The sequence below is a fragment of the Scyliorhinus torazame genome, chromosome 3 (assembly GCF_047496885.1).
Source record: "Scyliorhinus torazame isolate Kashiwa2021f chromosome 3, sScyTor2.1, whole genome shotgun sequence".
NCBI lineage: Eukaryota > Metazoa > Chordata > Chondrichthyes > Carcharhiniformes > Scyliorhinidae > Scyliorhinus > Scyliorhinus torazame.
In genome coordinates, this window is record NC_092709.1 from 361,660,586 (window position 1) to 361,679,261 (window position 18,676).

General features: G+C 52.8%; 1 protein-coding gene across 1 annotated transcript in view; it reads right to left on the minus strand.

The window, feature by feature from the left end:
* LOC140409647 (disintegrin and metalloproteinase domain-containing protein 12-like) overlaps positions 1-18,676 on the minus strand; it is a 1,449,600-nt gene that overhangs the window by 69,292 nt on the left and 1,361,632 nt on the right. Inside the window, exon 20 of the mRNA XM_072497981.1 lies at positions 5,101-5,170. Within this exon, the coding sequence (XP_072354082.1) occupies positions 5,113-5,170 (58 nt within the window). The 3' untranslated portion in view covers positions 5,101-5,112. The remainder of the gene's footprint in view (positions 1-5,100; positions 5,171-18,676) is intronic.

Here is an 18,676-nt window from a genome sequence, read left to right on the forward strand (position 1 = left end):
TGTATTTGAGTTTCTTGAAATTTTGTTTTCACCAAATTATTTTTTTCTCCAAGGAAGGGAAGACGTTAAGGAACGGGTTAAGAAACATTCCAATTACATGCCTCATTGATCCAATAATTGGCACCGATATGTAAAGAGCATGTGATGTGATGATAGAGTTTGGTGCTGAGTGTGTTCAAAGAAAAATAAAGGTGTTTGGGGAAAGGAGCAGATCTCTTGACTCTTTACTCAACAGCACTAGATGCTAACACCCTCCACCACTTCCTCCTAGTTGGTGTACCTGGAGGCGATCAGAGAATCCAGTGCACGTTGGCCCTGGCGATGACGTTGTGTGGCCTCCCATCCCCCATTTCCTGCTCTCCCTCCCCCACATTCTTCTCGCCTTACGAGGCCTGCCCTTCCTCCTCATCCTCCTCCAGCACGTCGCCCCTCTGCTGCGCGATGTTGTGAAGGATGCAGCAGGCCACCACGATGCAGGCCACCCTTTCAGCATCATACTGGAGGGCCCCTCCAGAGCGGTCCAGGCACCTGAACCGCAGCTTCAGGAGGCCGAAGCTCCGCTCGATCACATCCCTGGCACCTGTGCTAGGATGAAGCAGTTGTGCACACTGCCCGAGTGCCGAGCTCAGATGTGCAGGATGCACAGCTCATGGACGTTCATGCAGCCCCTTTCGGTTTGTGTAGAGCGGCCTGTTATCTGCCGGTGCCCGGAGGGTGACATGCATCCTGTCTATTGCCCCATGGACCTAGGGCATCCCGGCGATAGCGGCGAATGCCATTGCCCGGGCATCCTGGAGGGCTCGGTTAACGCTGAAATGCATATATTGATCCTCCTGGGCAAATAGGGCCTCCATGACGGCGTGGGTGCATCTGTGCACCGAGGTCTGTGAGATCCTGGACAGGTCCCTACTCGGTGGCTGCAAGGACATCGTGGCATAGAGGTTCAGGGCGCCCATCACCTTGACGGCCACTAGGAGCAAGGGGGTGGGTATCGGAGCAATAGGTCAGAAGGTGAGAGCATTGAGGGATAACTAGGAATAGGGACAGTGGGGCTCTGAGGCAGAGCAGACAGGGAGATGTTGCTGAAAACAGCAGGACTGGTGGCCTGAAGTGCATATGTTTTAATGCAAGAAGTATTACGGGTAAGGCAGATGAACGTAGAGGTTGGATTAGTACTTGGAACTATGATGTTGTTGCCATTACAGAGACCTGGTTGAGGGAAGGGCAGGATTGGCAGCTAAACGTTCCAGGATTTAGATGTTTCAGGCGGGATAGAGGGGGATGTAAAAGGGGAGGCGGAGTTGCGCTACTGGTTAGGGAGGATATCACAGCTGTACTACGGGAGGACACCTCAGAGGGCAGCGAGGCTATATGGGTAGGGATCAGGAATAAGAAGGGTGCAGTCACAATGTTGGGGGTTTACTACAGACCACCCAACAGCCAGTGGGAGATAGAGGAGCAGATAGGTAGACAGATTTTGGAAAAGAGTAAAAACAACAGGTTTGTTGTGATGGGAGGCTTCAACTTCCCCAATATTGACTGGGGCTCATTTAGTGCCAGGGGCTTGGACGGGGCAGAGTTTGTAAGGAGCATCCAGGAGGGCTTATTAAAACAATATGTAGATACTCCAACTAGGGAAGGGGCTATACTGGACCTGGTATTGGGGAATGAGCCCAGCGAAGTGGTAGAAGCTTCAGTTGGGGAGCATTTCGGTAACAGTGACCATAATTCAGTAAGTTTTAAAGTGCTGGTGGACAAGGATAAGAGCGAATGTGCAAAATTGGGAGAAGGCTAATTATAACAATATTAGGCAGGAACTGAAGAATCTAGATAGGGGGCGAATGTTTGAGGGTAAAACAACATCTGACATGTGGGAGGCTTTCAAATGTCAGTTGAAAGGAATTCAGGACCGGCATGTTCCTGTGCCGAAGAAGGATATATACGGCAAATTTCAGGAACCTTGGTTAACGAGACAAATTGTAGGCCTCGTCAAAAAGAAAAAGGAGGCATTTGGCAGGGCTAGAAGGCTGGGAACAGACGAAGCCTGTGTGGAATATAAGGAAAGTAGGAAGGAACTTAAGCAAGGAGTCAGGAGGGCTAAAAGGGGTCACGAAAGGTCATTGGCAAATAGGGTCAAGGAAAATCCCAAGGCTTTTTACATGTACATAAAAAGCAAGAGGGTAGCCAGGGAAAGGGTTGGCCCACTGAAGGATAGGCAAGGGAATCTATGTGTGGAGCCAGAGGAAATGCATGAGGTACTAAATGAATACTTTGCATCAGTATTCACCAAAGAGAAAGAATTGGTGGATGTTGAGTCTGGAGAAGGGTGTGTAGGTAGCCTGGGTCACATTGAGATCCAAAAAGACGAGGTGTTGGGCGTCTTGAAAAATATTAAGGTAGATAAGTCCCCAGGGCCTGATGGGATCTACCCCAGAATAACAAAGAACAAAGAAATGTACAGCACAGGAACAGGCCCTTCGGCCCTCCAAGCCCGTGCCGACCATGCTGCCCAACTAAACTACAATCTTCTACACTTCCTGGGTCCGTATCCCTCTGTTCCCATCCTATTCATGTATTTGTCATGATACCCCTTAAATGTCCCTATCGTCCCTGCTTCCACCACCCCCTCCGGTAGCGAGTTCCAGGCACCCACTACCCTCTGTGTAAAAAACGTGCCTCGTACATCTACTCTAAACCTTGCCCCTCTCACCTTAAACCTATACCCCCTCGTAATTGACCCCTCTACCCTTGGGAAAAACCTCTGACTATCCACTCTGTCTATGCCCCTCATAATTTTGTATACCTCTTATCAGGTCTCCCCTCAACCTCCTTCGTTCCAGTGAGAACAAACCGAGTTTATTCAATCGCTCCTCATAGCTAATGCCCTCCATACCAGGCAACATCCTGCTAAATCTCTTACTGGGACTCGCTGACAAAGGAGGTGGTGGGCGGGGTGTTCTGGGGCCGGTGGGCGCATTGTGGCGGGGGGGTGGGGTGCGGGGGTGGGCGCACCCACACAGCCGGTGTCACTGTGTAGAACCTCAGGGGCCGGGGTGGGTGGGTGCGCAGCAAGCTGGCTAATGTAATGGTGGTCGGTGCCTGGGCACCGCCCCAGTCCTGTGGCGGGGCAGCCCGGCTGCTGGGCCTGTCCCCCCCCTCCCCCGGCCCTGGCAGCCCCCCTCCCGCCGCAGCCCGCATTCCACGCCATTTCCTACCTCCTCTCTCGCTCAGCAGCCAGGACGGCAGGTTCACAATTTTTGAAAGCACAAGTGAACCACCCCGTCGGGAACTCGGCCCATCCGAGGCGGTGAATCGTGGAGGCCCCCCGAGCATCAGGTGTCAGGCCCGCTAATGATATGCCTACTGTACTTTCACCAGCGCGGCAACATATTTACCCAATGTCCGGGGTGCCGGAGCATCCCGATTTGACGTCAAACCGGCACCTGCCCCGATTTTGGCGTCAGAGGCTGTTCTCCGACAAATCACGTTTCACGATGTTGGCGTTGGCAAACGGTGAATCCTGCCCCCTGTGCATTCCAGCATTTTCTCCTTTATTTTGTATTCATGTTGCCACTATCTCTTTTATTCTACAAGCTATAACTTTGTCACCAATTTGTGGTGTGTGATTGGATTAAGTATCTTTTGGGGATTTGTGTGCACCACATCACTACAGCACTGAGCAGGATTCCTTCAACATCACCTTCCAACGCCCCAACCTCTCCCACTCAGGACATGGGAACACATGGGAACACTGCCACCTGCAGGTTCTCCTCCAAACTACACAACATTTTGACTTGGAACCACATCACCGTTCCTTCAAAATGCTGGAACTCCTTTCCAACTTGCACTGTGTGTGTTCCTGAACCCCATGGACTGGCAATGGTTCAAGAAGGTGCTGACCACCATAATGTCAAGGGCCATTAGGGATGAGTAATAAATACTGTCCTCTCCAGTGAAACCCACATTCCATTCATGAATTAAGATACTCCAACAGCACTGATCTCATCAACTGTTGCTGCAACCGTATGTGAAAGTGTACAAACTCAGCAATTGCATGATGGGAAAAATAGTCAACTTATGTAACCAAGTGTGAGACAGCTGTGTCAGCTAAGTGCCAAGACCAGACCCTGACAAACTAGACAAAGCTAAGAATCCACATAATCGTATCATACAAGGCCAGAAGAGGGAAAATAGTGCCTGACCTTAGTAAAACCTGATAACAAAGCCACGATCTAGGAATGTCCTAGTAACACGACCTCCTCATGACCTAGGTCCATCTGCGTCAAGGCATCATGAGGGCAGAGGTGAAAAACAAAATAGGACCACGTCTTAAACCCTCTAACGACAAAATACTGCAAATAAGCCGAGTCAGGGTCTTTCCATGACAACATGTTTGGTCAGAAGTTATGACTGTATTGACATTTTTGAACAAGGTCTGTTTTTGTAAAATGATACAGCTTTTGTATAAATATTGAACGTTTTCTCCATGTCTTTGCGAGCTTGAGAAAGAATGAGCAGGTTTACCTTAACAGCTCTCTCTCTCTCTAACCTGTAGCCATCTGCATGCAGACTTTGGTCAATAAAGACAAAGTTATTTATTTCGAAACAGAGTTGTAAAGTTGTTTTCTTCACAGTCTTGAAGTAGGAAAAATTTTAAAAGACGACACATACTTAACCTGTTGGTTTGAATTAACCCAGCGTGCTTTATCAGTGTGGTATATTGCGGTACCAGAGAGAGGAATGACCATTGGCTAGACCGCGGGGTCTACCATTGGGCAATGTACATAGCCCCGCCCTGAGAGGCGGGGTATAAGAACCAATGCCATCCCAGCAGCCTTCACTTCTGTAACTTCGTTGCTGGGTACAGTTCTATCTGATTAAAGCTGAATCGATGTGACTCCACGTGGACTCAAGAGTATTGATTGCGTATCAATCAGATATCATCTTGAGACTTCTATCATTGAGATTTTGCCCTCCAGAGTAAAGCTAAACTCCCTCTGCAGCAACCCCTGGTCAACCGGCAACACTTTAACCTCTGACCAGCCGGCTCTTTGACCTTTGTAACAGTGATTGGGGATTAGAAGCAGTTCAGTTACTTACCTGCTCGGAAGGTCAGTCTGTGCTGTTCGGGAGTGGACTCTGCAGGCTGGTGGAAGCATCAATGTCTGATCTAAATGGAAAAGAGATCACTTTAAGCTTGCAGCAGGACTTTGTTCTCTGTTTCTATATTGTATTGCCTTTTCTCCCCGGCCCTGTTTAAACCATTTTCTCTCCATCATTTCTTAAACACAGAGTGAGGAATGAGGTTGATTCGGACCACACTCATTTCCAATCTGCTTCAGATAACCAGTAGAAATATTGTTTGTATTTTTTTAAAGTGCCCAATTCATTTTGTTTTCCAATTCAGGGCAATTTAGCGTGGCCAATCCACCTACCCTAATAATCTAATAATCTTTATTAGTGTCACAAGTCGCCTTACATTAACGCTGCAATGAAGTTACTGTGAAAATCCCCTCGTCGCCACATTCCGGCACCTGTTCAGGTACACAGAGGTGGAATTCAGGGATGTCTAATCCACCCAGCAGCACGTCTTTGGATTGTGGGAGGAAACCGGATCACCCGGAGGAAACCCACGCACACACGGGGAGAACGTGCAGACTCCGCACAGGCAGCGACCCAGCAGGGAATCGAACCCGGGTCCCTGGTGCTGCAAAGTCACAGTAATTTCCACCCAAATGGATTCAACCTTATCGTCCATAGCACCGATGTCATCCCTTACTGTTGCCCGGATGTCATCCTTAAATAACAGAGCTACACCACCTCCCTTACCATCCACTCTGTCCTTCCGAAAAGTTTGATACCCTCGGATATTTAACTCCCAGTCGTGACCATCCTTTAACCATGTTTCAGTCATGGCCACTAAATCAATTCACTAGACTCTGGGGTGGTCCTGGCGGATTGGAAATTAGCAAATGTGACACCACTGTTTAAAAAAGGAGGTAGGCAGAAAGCGGGTAATTAGAGGCCAGTGAGCTTAACTTCGGTAGTAGGGAAGATGCTGGAATCTATCATCAAGGAAGAAATAGCGAGGCATCTGGATGGAAATTGTCCCATTGGAGAGACGCAGCATGGATCCATAAAGGGCAGGTCATGCCTAACTAATTTAGTGGAATATTTTGAGGACATTACCAGTGCGGTAGATAACGAGGAGCCAATGGATGTGGTATATCTGGATTTCCAGAAAGCCTTTGACAAGGTGCCACACAAAAGGTTGCTGCATAAGATAAAGATGCATGGCATTAAAGGGAAAGTAGAAGCATGGATTGGTTAATTGGTTAATTAATAGAAAGCAAAGAGTGGGGATTAATGGGTGTTTCTCTGGTTGGCAATCAGTAGCTAGCGGTGTCCCTCAGGGATCAGTGTTGGGCCCACAACTGTTCACAATTTATATAGATCATTTGGAGTTGGGGACCAAGGGCAATGTGTCCAAGTTTGCAGACGACACAAAGATAAGTGGTAAAGCAAAAAGTGCAGAGGATACTGGAAGTCTGCAGAGGGATTTGGATAGGCTAAGTGAATGGGCTAGGGTCTGGCAGATGGAATATAATGTTGACAAATGTGAGGTTATCCATTTTGGTAGGCATAACAGCAAAAGGGATTATTATTTAAATGATAAAATATTAAAACATGCTGCTGTGAAGAGAGACCTGGGTGTGCTAGTGCATGAGTCGCAAAAAGTTGGTTTACAGGTGCAACAGGTGATTAAGACGGCAAATGGAATTTTGTCCTTCATTACTAGAGGGATGGAGTTTAAGACTAGGGAGGTTATGCTGCAATTGTCTAAGGTGTTAGTGAGGCCACACCTGGAGTATTGTGTTCAGTTTTGGTCTCCTTACTTGAGAAAGGACGTACTGGCACTGGAGGGTGTGCAGAGGAGATTCACTAGGTTAATCCCAGAGCTGAAGGGGTTGGATTACGAGGAGAGGTTGAGTAGACTGGGACTGTACTCGTTGGAATTGAGAAGGATGAGGGGGGATCTTATAGAAAGATATAAAATTATGAATGGAATAGATAGGATAGATGCGGGCAGGTTGTTTCCACGGGCGGGTGAAAGCAGAATGAGGGGGCATAGCCACAAAATAAGGGGAAGTACAGAGAAAATACAGCACAGAACAGGCCCTTTGGCCCACGATGTTGTGCCGAACCTTTGTCCTAGATTAATCATAGATTATCATTGAATTTACAGTGCAGAAGGAGGCCATTCGGCCCCCCGAGTCTGCACCGGCCCCCGGAAAGAGCACCCCACCCAAACTCAACACCTCCACCCAACACCAAGGGCAATTTGGACATTAAGGGCAATTTATCATTGGCCAATTCACCTAACCCGCACATCTTTGGATTGTGGGAGGAAACCGGAGCACCCGGAGGAAACCCACGCAGACACGGGGAGGACGTGCAGACTCCGCACAGACAGTGACCCAAGCCGGAATCGAACCTGGGACCCTGGAGCTGTGAAGCAATTGTGCTATCCACAATGCTACCGTGCTGCCCTTGAGAACAAATAAATCTACACTATATCATTTAACCGTAATCCATGTATCTATCCAATAGCTGCTTGAAGGTCCCTAATGTTTCCGACTCAACTACTTCCACAGGCAGTGCATTCCATGCCCCCACCACTCTATGGGTAAAGAACCTACCTTTGATATCCCTCCTATATCTTCCACCTTAAATTTATGACCCCTTGTAATGGTTTGTTCCACCCGGGGAAAAAGTCTCTGACTGTCTACTCTATCTATTCCCCTGATCATCTTATAAACCTCTATCAAGTCGCCCCTCATCCTTCTCCGTTCTAATGAGAAAAGGCCTAGCACCCTCAACCTTTCCTCGTAAGACCTACTCTCCATTCCAGGCAACATCCTGGTAAATCTTCTTTGCACCTTTTCCAAAGCTTCCACATCCTTCCTAAAATGAGGCGACCAGAACTGTACACAGTACTCCAAATGTGGCCTTACCAAAGTTTTGTACAGCTGCATCATCACCTCACGGCTCTTAAATTCAAAGTAGATTTAGGACTGAGTTTAGGAGGAACTTCTTGACCCAAAGGGTTGTGAATCTATGGAATTCCTTGCCCAGTGAAGCAGTTGAGGCTCCTTCATTAAATGTTTTTAAGATAAAGATAGATAGTTTTTTGAAGAATAAAGGGATTAAGGGTGATGGGGTTCGGGCCGGAAAGTGGAGCTGAGTCCACAAAAGATCAGCCATGATCTCATTGAATGGCAGAGCAGGCTCGAGGGGCCAGATGGCCGACTCCTGCTCCTCATTCTTATGTTCTTATGTTAACCACTGTGCTACCGTGCCTGCACATCTCTGGGTTTTGGGGCTGAGGCCCATGCAGGCATGGGGAGAATGTGCAAACTCCACACGGACAGTCACTGGGGGCCGGGATCTAATCCAGGTCCTCAGCGCCGTGAGGCAGCAGTGCTAACGCGGGTCCGCAGCGCTGTGAGGCAGCAGGGCTAACCCGTGTCCTCAGCGCCGTGAGGCAGCAGTGCTAACCCGGGTCCTCAGTGCCGTGAGGCAGCACTGTTAACCCAGGACATCAGCGCCGTGAGGCAGCAGTGCTAACCCGGGTCCTCAGCGCTGTGAGACAGCAGTGTTAACCCGGGTCCTCAGCGCTGCGAGGCAGCTGTGTTAACCCGGGTCCTCAGTGCTGTGAGGCAGCAGTGCTAACCCGGGTCCCCAGCGCTGTGAGGCAGCAGTGCTAACCCGGGTCCTCAGCGCCGTGAGGCAGCAGTGTTAACCCGGGTCCCTGGCACTGTGACACAGCAGTGTTAACCCGGGGCCCTGGCACTGTGAGACAGCAGTGTTTACCAGGGTCCCTGGCACTGTGAGGCAGCAGTGCTAACCCAGGTCCCTGGCACTGTGAGACAGCAGTGTTAACCCGGGTCCTCAGCGCCATGAGGCAGCAGTGTTAACCCGGGTCCCTGTCACTGTGAGGCAGCAGTGTTAACCCGGGTCCCTGGCACTGTGAGACAGCAGTGTTAACCCGGGTCCCTGGCACTGTGAGGCAGCAATGTTAACCCGGGTCCCTGGCGCTGTGAGACAGCAGTGTTAACCCGGGTCCTCAGCGTTGTGAGGCAGCAGTGCTAACTCGGGTCCTCAGCGCTGTGCGGCAGAAGTGCTAACCCGGGTCCTCAGCGCTGTGGGGCAGCAGTGTTAACCCGAGTCCTCAGCGCCGTGAGGCAGCAGTGCTAACCCGGATCCCTGGCACTGTGAGACAGCAGTGCTAACCCGGGTCCCTGGCACTGTGAGGCAGCAGTGTTAACCCGGGTCCCTGGCTCTGTGAGACAGTAGTGTGAACCCGGGTCCCTGGCGCTGTGGGACAGCAGTGTTAACCCGGGACCCTGGCACTGTGAGACAGCAGTGTTAACCCGGGTCCCTGGCACTATGAGGCAGCAGTGTTAACCCGGGTTGCTGGCACTGTGAGACAGCAGTGTTAACCTGGGTCCCTCGCTCTGTGAGACAGTAGTGTTAGCCCGGGTCCCTGGCACTGTGAGACAGCAGTGTTAACCCATGTCCCTGGCATTGTGAGACAGCAGTGTTAACCCGGGTCCCTGGCACTGTGAGACAGCAGTGTTAATCCGGGTCCCTGGCATTGTGAGACAGCAGTGTTAACCCGGGTCCCTGACACTGTGAAACACCAGTGTTAACCCGGGTCCCTGGCACTGTGAGACAGCAGTGTTAACCCGGGTCCCTGGCAGTGTGAGACAGCAGTGTTAACCCGGGTCCCTGGCGCTGTGAGACAGCAGTGTTAACCCGGGTCCCTGGCTCTGTGAGACAGCAGCGTTAACTCGGGTCCCTGGCGCTGTGAGGCAGCAGTGTTAACCCGTGTCCCTGGCACTGTGAGACAGCAGTGTTAAACCAGGTCCCTGGCACTGCGAGATAGCAGTGTTCACCCAGGTCCCTGTCACTGTGAGACAGCAGTGTTAACCCGGATCGCTGGCGCTGTGAGGCAGCAGTGTTAACCCGGGTCCCTGTCACTGTGAGATAGCAGTGCTAATCCGGGTCCCTGATGCTGTGAGGCAGCAGTGCTAACCCGGGTCGTCAGCGCTGTGACGCAGCAATGTTAACCCGGGTCGTCAGCGATGTGAGGGAGCAGTGTTAACCCGGATCCCTGGCACTGTGAGACAGCAGTACTAACCCGGGTCCTCAGCGCCGTGAGGCAGCAGTGCGAACGCGGGTCCTCAGCGATGTGAGGCAGCAGTGCTAACCCGGGTCCTCAGAAAACAGCAGCAGCCAGAGCACTGGCACCACGGCTGGCTCTGATGTTCAGAAGGGAGGGTCAAGGCGCAGAAGAGCAATAGTAATAGGGAACATTATAGTCAGGGGCACAGATAGGTGCTTCTGTGGACGTGAAAGAGACTCCAGGATAGTATGTTGCCTCCCTGGTGCCAGGGTCCAGGATGTCTCCGAACGGGTAGAGGGCATCCTGAAGGGGGAGGGCAAACAGGCACAGGTCGTTGTACATATTGGTACTAACGACATAGGCAGGAAGGGGCATGAGGTCCTGCAGCAGGAGTTCAGGGAGCTAGGCAGAAAGATAAAAGACAGGACGTCGAGGGTTGTAATCTCGGGATTACTCCCTGTGCCACGAGCCAGTGAGGCTAGAAATAGGAAGATAGAGCAGCTAAACACGTGGCTAAACAGCTGGTGTAGGAGGGAGGGTTTCCGTTATCTAGACCACTGGGAGCTCTTCCAGGGCAGGTGTGACCTATATAAGAAGGACGGGTTGCATCTAAACCGGAGAGGCATAAATATCCTGGCCGCGAGGTTTGCTAGTGTCACACGGGAGGGTTTAAATGAGTATGGCAGGGGGGTGGGCACGGGAGCAATAGGTCAGAAGGTGAGAGCATTGAGGGAGAACTAGGGAATAGGGACAGTGGGGCTCTGAGGCAGAGCACACAGGGAAAAGTTGCTGAACACAGCGGGTCTGGTGGCCTGAAGTGCATATGTTTTAATGCAAGAAGTATTACGGGTAAGGCAGATGAACTTAGAGCTTGGATTAGTACTTGGAACTATGATGTTGTTGCCATTACAGAGACCTGGTTGTGGGAAGGGCAGGATTGGCGGCTAAACGTTCCAGGATTTAGATGTTTCAGGCGGGATAGAGGGGGATGTAAAAGAGGAGGCGGAGTTGCGCTACTGGTTCGGGAGAATATCACAGCTGTACTGCGGGAGGACACCTCAGAGGGCAGTGAGGCTATTTGGGTAGAGATCAGGAATAAGAAGGGTGCAGTCACAATGTTGGAGGTTTACTACAGGCCTCCCAACAGCCAGCGGGTGATAGAGGAGCAGATAGGTAGACAGATTGTGGAAAAGAGTAAAAACAACAGGGTTGTGGTGATGGGAGACTTCAACTTCCCCAATATTGACTGGGACTCACTTAGTGCCAGGGGCTTAGACGGTGCGGAGCTTGTAAGGAGCATCCAGGAGGGCTACTTAAAACAATATGTAGACAGTCCAATTAGGGACGGGGCAGTACTGGAGCTGGTATTGGGGAATGAGACCGGCCAGGTGGCAGATGTTTCAGTAGGGGAGCATTTCGGTAACAGTGACCACAATTCAGTAAGTTTTAAAGTACTGGTGGACAAGGATAAGAGTGGTCCGCGGATGAATGTGCTAAATTGGGGGAAGGCTAATTATAACAATATTAGGCGGGAACTGAAGAACCTAGATTGGGGGCGGATGTTTGAGGGCAAATCAACATCTGACATGTGGGAGGCTTTCAAGTGTCAGTTGAAAGGAATTCAGGACCGGCATGTTCCAGTGAGGAAGAAGGAAAATACGGCAATTTTCGGGAACCTTGGATGACGAGAGATATTGTAGGCCTCGTCAAAAAGAAAAAGGAGGCATTTGTCAGGGCTAAAAGGCTGGGAACAGACGAAGCCTGCGTGGAATATAAGGAAAGTAGGAAGGAACTTAAGTAAGGAGTCAGGAGGGCTAGAAGGGGTCACAAAAAGTCATTGGCAAATAGGGTTAAGGAAAATCCCAAGGCTTTTTGCACGTACATAATAAGCAAGAGGGTAGCCAGGGAAAGGGTTGGCCCACTGAAGGATAGGCAAGGGAATCTGTGTGTGGAGCCAGAGGAAATGGGCGAGGTACTAAATGAATACTTTGCATCAGTATTCACCAAAGAGAAGAAATTGGTAGATGTTGAGTCTGGAGAAGGATGTGTAGATAGCCTGGGTCACATTGAGATCCAAAAAGACGAGGTGTTGGGCGTCTTAAAAAATATTAAGGTAGATAAGTCCCCAGGGCCTGATGGGATCTACCCCAGAATACTGAAGGAGGCTGGAGAGGAAATTGCTGAGGCCTTGACAGAAATCTTTGGATCCTCACTGTCTTCAGGGGATGTCCCGGAGGACTGGAGAATAGCCAATGTTGTTCCTCTGTTTGAGAAGGATAGCAAGGATAATCCCGGGAACTACAGGCCGGTGAGCCTTACTTCAGTGGTAGGGAAATTACTGGAGAGAATTCTTCGAGACAGGATCTACTCCCATTTGGAAGCAAATGGACGTATTAGTGAGAGGCAGCACGGTTTTGTGAAGGGAAGGTCATGTCTCACCAACTTGATAGAGTTTTTTGAGGAGGCCACTAAGATGATTGATGCAGGTAGGGCAGTGGATGTTGTCTATATGGACTTCAGGAAGGACATTGACTAAGTCCCTCATGGTAGACTAGGACAAAAGGTGAAGTCACATGGGATCAGGGGTGAGCTGGCAAGCTGGATACAGAACTGGCTAGGTCATAGAAGGCAGAGAGTAGCAATGGAAGGATGCTTTTCTAATTGGAGGGCTGTGACCAGTGGTGTTCCACAGGGATCAGTGCTGGGACCTTTGCTCTTTGTCGTATATATAAATGATTTGGAGGAAAATGTAACTGGTCTGATTAGTAAGTTTGCAGACGACACAAAGGTTGGTGGAATTGCGGATAGCGATGAGGACTGTCAGAGGATACAGCAGGATTTAGATTGTTTGGAGACTTGGGCGGAGAGATGGCAGATGGAGTTTCATCCGGACAAATGTGAGGTAATGCATTTTGGAAGGTCTAATGCAGGTAGGGAATATACAGTGAATGGTAGAACCCTCAAGAGTATTGAAAGTCAAAGAGATCTAGGAGTACAGGTCCACAGGTCATTGTAAGGGGCAACACAGGTGGAGAAGGTAGTCAAGAAGGCATACGGCATGCTTGCCTTCATTGGCCGGGGCATTGAGTATAAGAATTGGCAAGTCATGTTGCAGCTGTATAAATCTTAGTTAGGCCACACTTGGAGTATAGTGTTCAATTCTGGTCGCCACACTACCAGAAGGATGTGGAGGCTTTAGAGAGGGTGCAGAAGAGATTTACCAGAATGTTGCCTGGTATGGAGGGCATTAGCTATGAGGAGCGGTTGAATAAACTCGGTTTGTTCTCACTGGAACGAAGGAGGTTAAGGGGAGACATGATAGAGGTCTACAAAATTATGAGGGGCATAGACAGAGTGGATAGTCAGAGGCTTTTCCCCAGGGTAGAGGGGTCAATTACTAGGGGGCATAGGTTTAAGGTGAGAGGGGCAAGGTTTAGTGTAGATGTACGAGGCAAGTTTTTACACAGAGGTTAGTGGGTGCCTGGAACTCGCTACCGGAGGAGGTGGTGGAAGCAGGGTCGCTGGCACTGTGAGACAGCAGTGCTAACTCAGGTCCCAGGCGCTGTGAGGCAGCAGTGCTAACCCGGGTCCTCAGCGCCGTGAGGCAGCATTGCTATCCCGGGTCGCCAGTGCTGTGAGGCAGCGGTGCTAACCCGGGTCCTCAGCGCCGTGAGGCAGCAGTGCTAACGCAGGTCCTCAGCGATGTGAGGCAGCAGTGCTAACCCGGGTCCCAGGCGCTGTGAGGCAGCAGTGCTAACCCGGGTCCTCAGCGATGTGAGGCAGCAGTGCTAACACGGGTCCTCAGCGGCGTGAGGTAGCAGTGCTAACCAGGGTCCTCAGCGCTGTGAGGCAGCAGTGCTAACACGGGTCGTCAGCGCTGTGACGCAGCAGTGTTAACCCGGGTCCTCAGCGATGTGAGGGAGCAGTGTTAACCCGGATCCCTGGAACTGTGAGACAGCAGTGCTAACCCGGGTCCTCAGCGATGTGAGGGAGCAGTGTTAACCCGGATCCCTGGCACTGTGAGACAGCAGTGTTAACCCGGGACCCTGGCTCTGTGAGACAGCAGTGTTAACCCAGGTCCCTGGCACTGTGAGACAGCAGTGTTAACCCGGATCCCTGGCGCTTTGAGGCAGCTGTGTTAACCCAGGTCCCAGGCACTATGAGACAGCAGTGTTAACCCAGGTCCCTGGCACTGTGAAACAGCAGTGTTATCCCTGGTCCCTGGCACTGTGAGACAGCAGTGCGAACCCGGGTCCCTGGCTCTGTGAGACAGCAGTGTTAACCCGGGTCCCTGTCATTGTGAGACAGCAGTGTTAACCCGGGTCCCTGGCACTGTGAGACAGCAGTGTTAACCCGGGTTCCTGGCACTGTGAAACAGCAGTGTTATCCCTGGTCCCTGGCACTGTGAGACAGCAGTGTTAACCCAGGTCCCAGGCACTGTGAGACAGGAGTGTTAACCCGGGTCCCTGGCACTGTGAGACAGCAGTGTTATCACTGGTCCCTGGCATTGTGAGACAGCAGTGTTAACCCGGGTCCCTGGCACTGTGAGACAGCAGTGTAAACCCGGGTCACTGGCGCTGTGAGGCAGCAGTGTTAACCCGGGTCCCTGGATCTGTGAGACAGCAGTGTTAACCCGCGTGTTCCTGGCACTGTGAGGCAGCAGTGTTAACCCGGGTCCCTGGCGCTGTGAGGCAGCAGTGTTAACCCGGGTCCCTGGCACTGTGAGACAGCAGTGTTAACCCGGGTCCCTGGCACTGTGAGACAGCAGTGTTAACCCGGGTCCCTGACGCTGAGAGGCAGCAGTGCTGACCCGGGTCCTAAGTGTGTGAGGCAGCAGTGCTAACCCGGGTCCTTAGCGCCGTGAGGCAGCAGTGCTAACCCTGGTCCTCAGCGCCGTGAGGCAGCAGGGCTAACCCTGGTCTCAGCGCCGTGAGGCAGCAGTGCTAGCCCGGATCTTCAGCGCCGTGAGGCAGCAGTGTTAACACGGGTCCCTGGCACTGTGAGACAGCAGTGTTAACCCGGGTCCCTGGCATTGTGAGACAGCAGTGTTAACCCAGGTCCTCAGCGCCGTGAGGCAGCAGTGTTAACAGTGGACACTGTCACTGTGAGGCAGCAGTGTTAACCCGGGTCCTCAGCGCCGTGAGGCAGCAGTGCTAACGCGGGTCCCTGGCACTGTGAGACAGCAGTGTTAACCAGGGTCCCTGGCACTGTGAGACAGCAGTGTTAACCCAGGTCTCAGCGCCGTGAGGCAGCAGTGTTAACCCGGGACCCTGTCACTGTGATGCAGCAGTTTAACCCGGGTCCCTGGCAAGTGAGACAGCAGTGTTAACCCAGGTCCTCAGCGCCGTGGGGCAGCAGTGCTAACCCGGGTCCCTGACACTGTGAGCCAGCAGTGTTAACATGGGTCCCTGGCCCTGTGAGACAGCAGTGTTAACCCGGGTCCTCAGCGCCGTGGGGCAGCAGTGCTAACCCGGGTCTCTGACACTGTGAGACAGCAGTGTTAACCCGGGTCCCTGGCGCTGTGAGGCAGCAGTGTTATCCCGGGTACCTGATACTGTGAGACAGCAGTGTTATCCCGGGTCCTCAGCGCCTGGGGCAGCAGTGCTAACCCGGGTCCCTGGCGCTGTGAGACAGCAGTGTTAACCCGGGTCCCTGGCACTGTGAGACAGCAGTGTTAACCCGGATCCCTGGCGCTGTGAGGCAGCAGTGTTAACCCGGGTCCCTGGCACTGTGAGGCAGCAGTGTTAACCCGGATCCCTGGCGCTGTGAGCCAGCTGGGTTAATCCGGGTCCCTGGCACTGTGAGACAGCAGTGTTAACCCGGGTCCCTGGCACTCTGAGACTGCAGTGTTAACCCGGGTCCCTGGCACTGTGAGGCAGCAGTGTTAACCCAGGTCCCTGGCACTGTGAGACAGCAGTGTTAACCCTGGTCCCTGGCACTGTGAGACAGCAGTGTTAACCCGGGTCACTGGCACTGTGAGACAGCGGTGTTAACCCGGGACCCTGGCACTGTGAGACAGCAGTGTTAACCCGGGTCCCTGGCACTGTGAGACAGCAGTGTTAACCCGGGTCCCTGGCACTGTGAGACAGCAGTGTTAACCCAGGTCCCTCGGCACTGTGAGGCAGCAGTGTTAACCCAGGACCCTGACGCTGTGAGGCAGCAGTGTTAACCCGGGTCCCTGGCACTGTGAGGCAGCAGTGTTAACCCGGATCCCTGGCGCTGTGAGGCAGCTGTGTTAATCCGGGTCCCTTGCACTGTGAGACAGCAGTGTTAACCAGGGTCCCTGGCACTGTGAGGCAGCAGTGTTAACCCGGGTCCTCAGTGCAGTGAGGCAGCAGTGTTAACCCGGGTCCTCAGTGCAGTGAGGCAGCAGTGTTAACCCAGGTCCCTGACGCTGAGAGGCAGCAGTGCTAACCCGGGTCCTAAGTGTGTGAGGCAGCAGTGCTAACCCTGGTCCTCAGCGCCGTGAGGCAGCAGTGTTAACCCGGGTCCTCAGCGCTGTGAGACAGCAGTGTTAACCCGGGTCCCTGGCACTGTGAGACAGCAGTGTTAACCCGGGTCCCTGGCACTGTGAGACAGCAGTGTTAACCCGGGTCCCTGGCACTGCGAGACAGCAGTGTTAACCCGGGTCCCTGGCGCTGTGAGACAGCAGTGTTAACCCGGGTCCCTAGCAGTGTGAGACAGCAGTGTTAACCCGGGTCCCTGGCACTGTGAGACAGCAGTGCTAACCCGGGTCTTCAGCGCCGTGAGACAGCAGTGTTAACCCGGGTCCCTGGCACTGTGAGACAGCAGTGTTAACCAGGGTCCCTGGCACTGTGAGGCAGCAGTGTTAACCCAGGTCCTCAGCGCCGTGAGGCAGCAGTGCTAACCCGGGTCCTCAGTGCAGTGAGGCAGCAGTGTTAACCCGGGTCCTCAGTGCAGTGAGGCAGCAGTGTTAACCCAGGTCCCTGACGCTGAGAGGCAGCAGTGCTAAGCCGGGTCCTAAGTGTGTGAGGCAGCAGTGCTAACCTGGTCCTCAGCGCCGTGAGGCAGCAGTGTTAACCCGGGTCCTCAGCGCTGTGAGACAGCAGTGTTAACCCGGGTCCTCAGCGCTGTGAGACAGCATTGTTAACCCTGGTCCCTGCCACTGTGAGACAGCAGTGTTAACCCGGGTCCCTGGCACTGTGAGACAGCAGTGTTAACCTGGGTCCCTGGCACTCTGAGACAGCAGTGTTAACCCGGGTCCCTGGGGCTGTGAGACAGCAGTGTTAACCCGGGTCCCTAGCAGTGTGAGACAGCAGTGTTAACCCGGGTCCCTGGCACTGTGAGACAGCAGTGCTAACCCGGGTCCTCAGCGCCGTGAGGCAGCAGTGCTAACCCGGGTCCCTGGCACTGTGAGACAGCAGTGTTAACCCGGCTCCCTGGCACTGTGAGGCAGCAGTGTTAACCCGGGTACCTGGCACTGTGAGACAGCAGTGTTAACCCGGTTCCCTGGCACTGTGAGACAGCAGTGTTAACCAGGGTCCCTGGCACTGTGAGGCAGCAATGTTAACCCGGGTCCCTGGCTCTGTGAGACAGCAGTGTTAACCAGGGTCCCTGGCACTGTGAGGCAGCAGTGTTAACCCGGGTCCCTGGCACTGTGAGACAGCAGTGTTAACCATGGTCCCTGGCACTGTGAGGCAGCAGTGTTAACCCAGGTCCTCAGCGCCGTGAGGCAGCAGTGCTAACCCTGGTCCTCAGCGCCGTGAGGCAGCAGTGTTAACCCGGGTCCTCAGCGCTGTGAGACAGCAGTGTTAACCCGGGTCCTCAGCGCTGTGAGACAGCATTGTTAACCCGGGTCCCTGGCACTGTGAGACAGCAGTGTTAACCCGGGTCCCTGGCACTGTGAGACAGCAGTGTTAACCCGGGTCCCTGGCACTCTGAGACAGCAATGTTAACCCGGGTCCCTGGCGCTGTGAGACAGCAGTGTTAATCCGGGTCCCTAGCAGTGTGAGACAGCAGTGTTAACCCGTTCCCTAGCACTATGAGACAGCAGTGCTAACCCGGGTCCTCAGCGCCGTGAGGCAGCAGTGTTAACCCAGGTCCCTGGCACTGTGAGACAGCAGTGTTAACCCGGTTCCCTGGCACTGTGAGGCAGCAGTGTTAACCAGGGTACCTGGCACTGTGAGACAGCAGTGTTAACCCGGGTCCCTGGCACTGTGAGACAGCAGTGTTAACCAGGGTCCCTGGCACTGTGAGGCAGCAATGTTAACCCGGGTCCCTGGCTCTGTGAGACAGCAGTGTTAACCAGGGTCCCTGGCACTGTGAGGCAGCAGTGTTAACCCGGGTCCCTGGCACTGTGAGACAGTAGTGTTAACCAGGGTCCCTGGCACTGTGAGGCAGCAGTGTTAACCCCGGTCCTCAGCGCCGTGAGGCAGCAGTGCTAACCCGGGTCCTAAGCGCTGTGAGGCAGCAGTGCTAACCCGGGTCCTCAGTGCAGTGAGGCAGCAGTGCTAACCCAGGTACTCA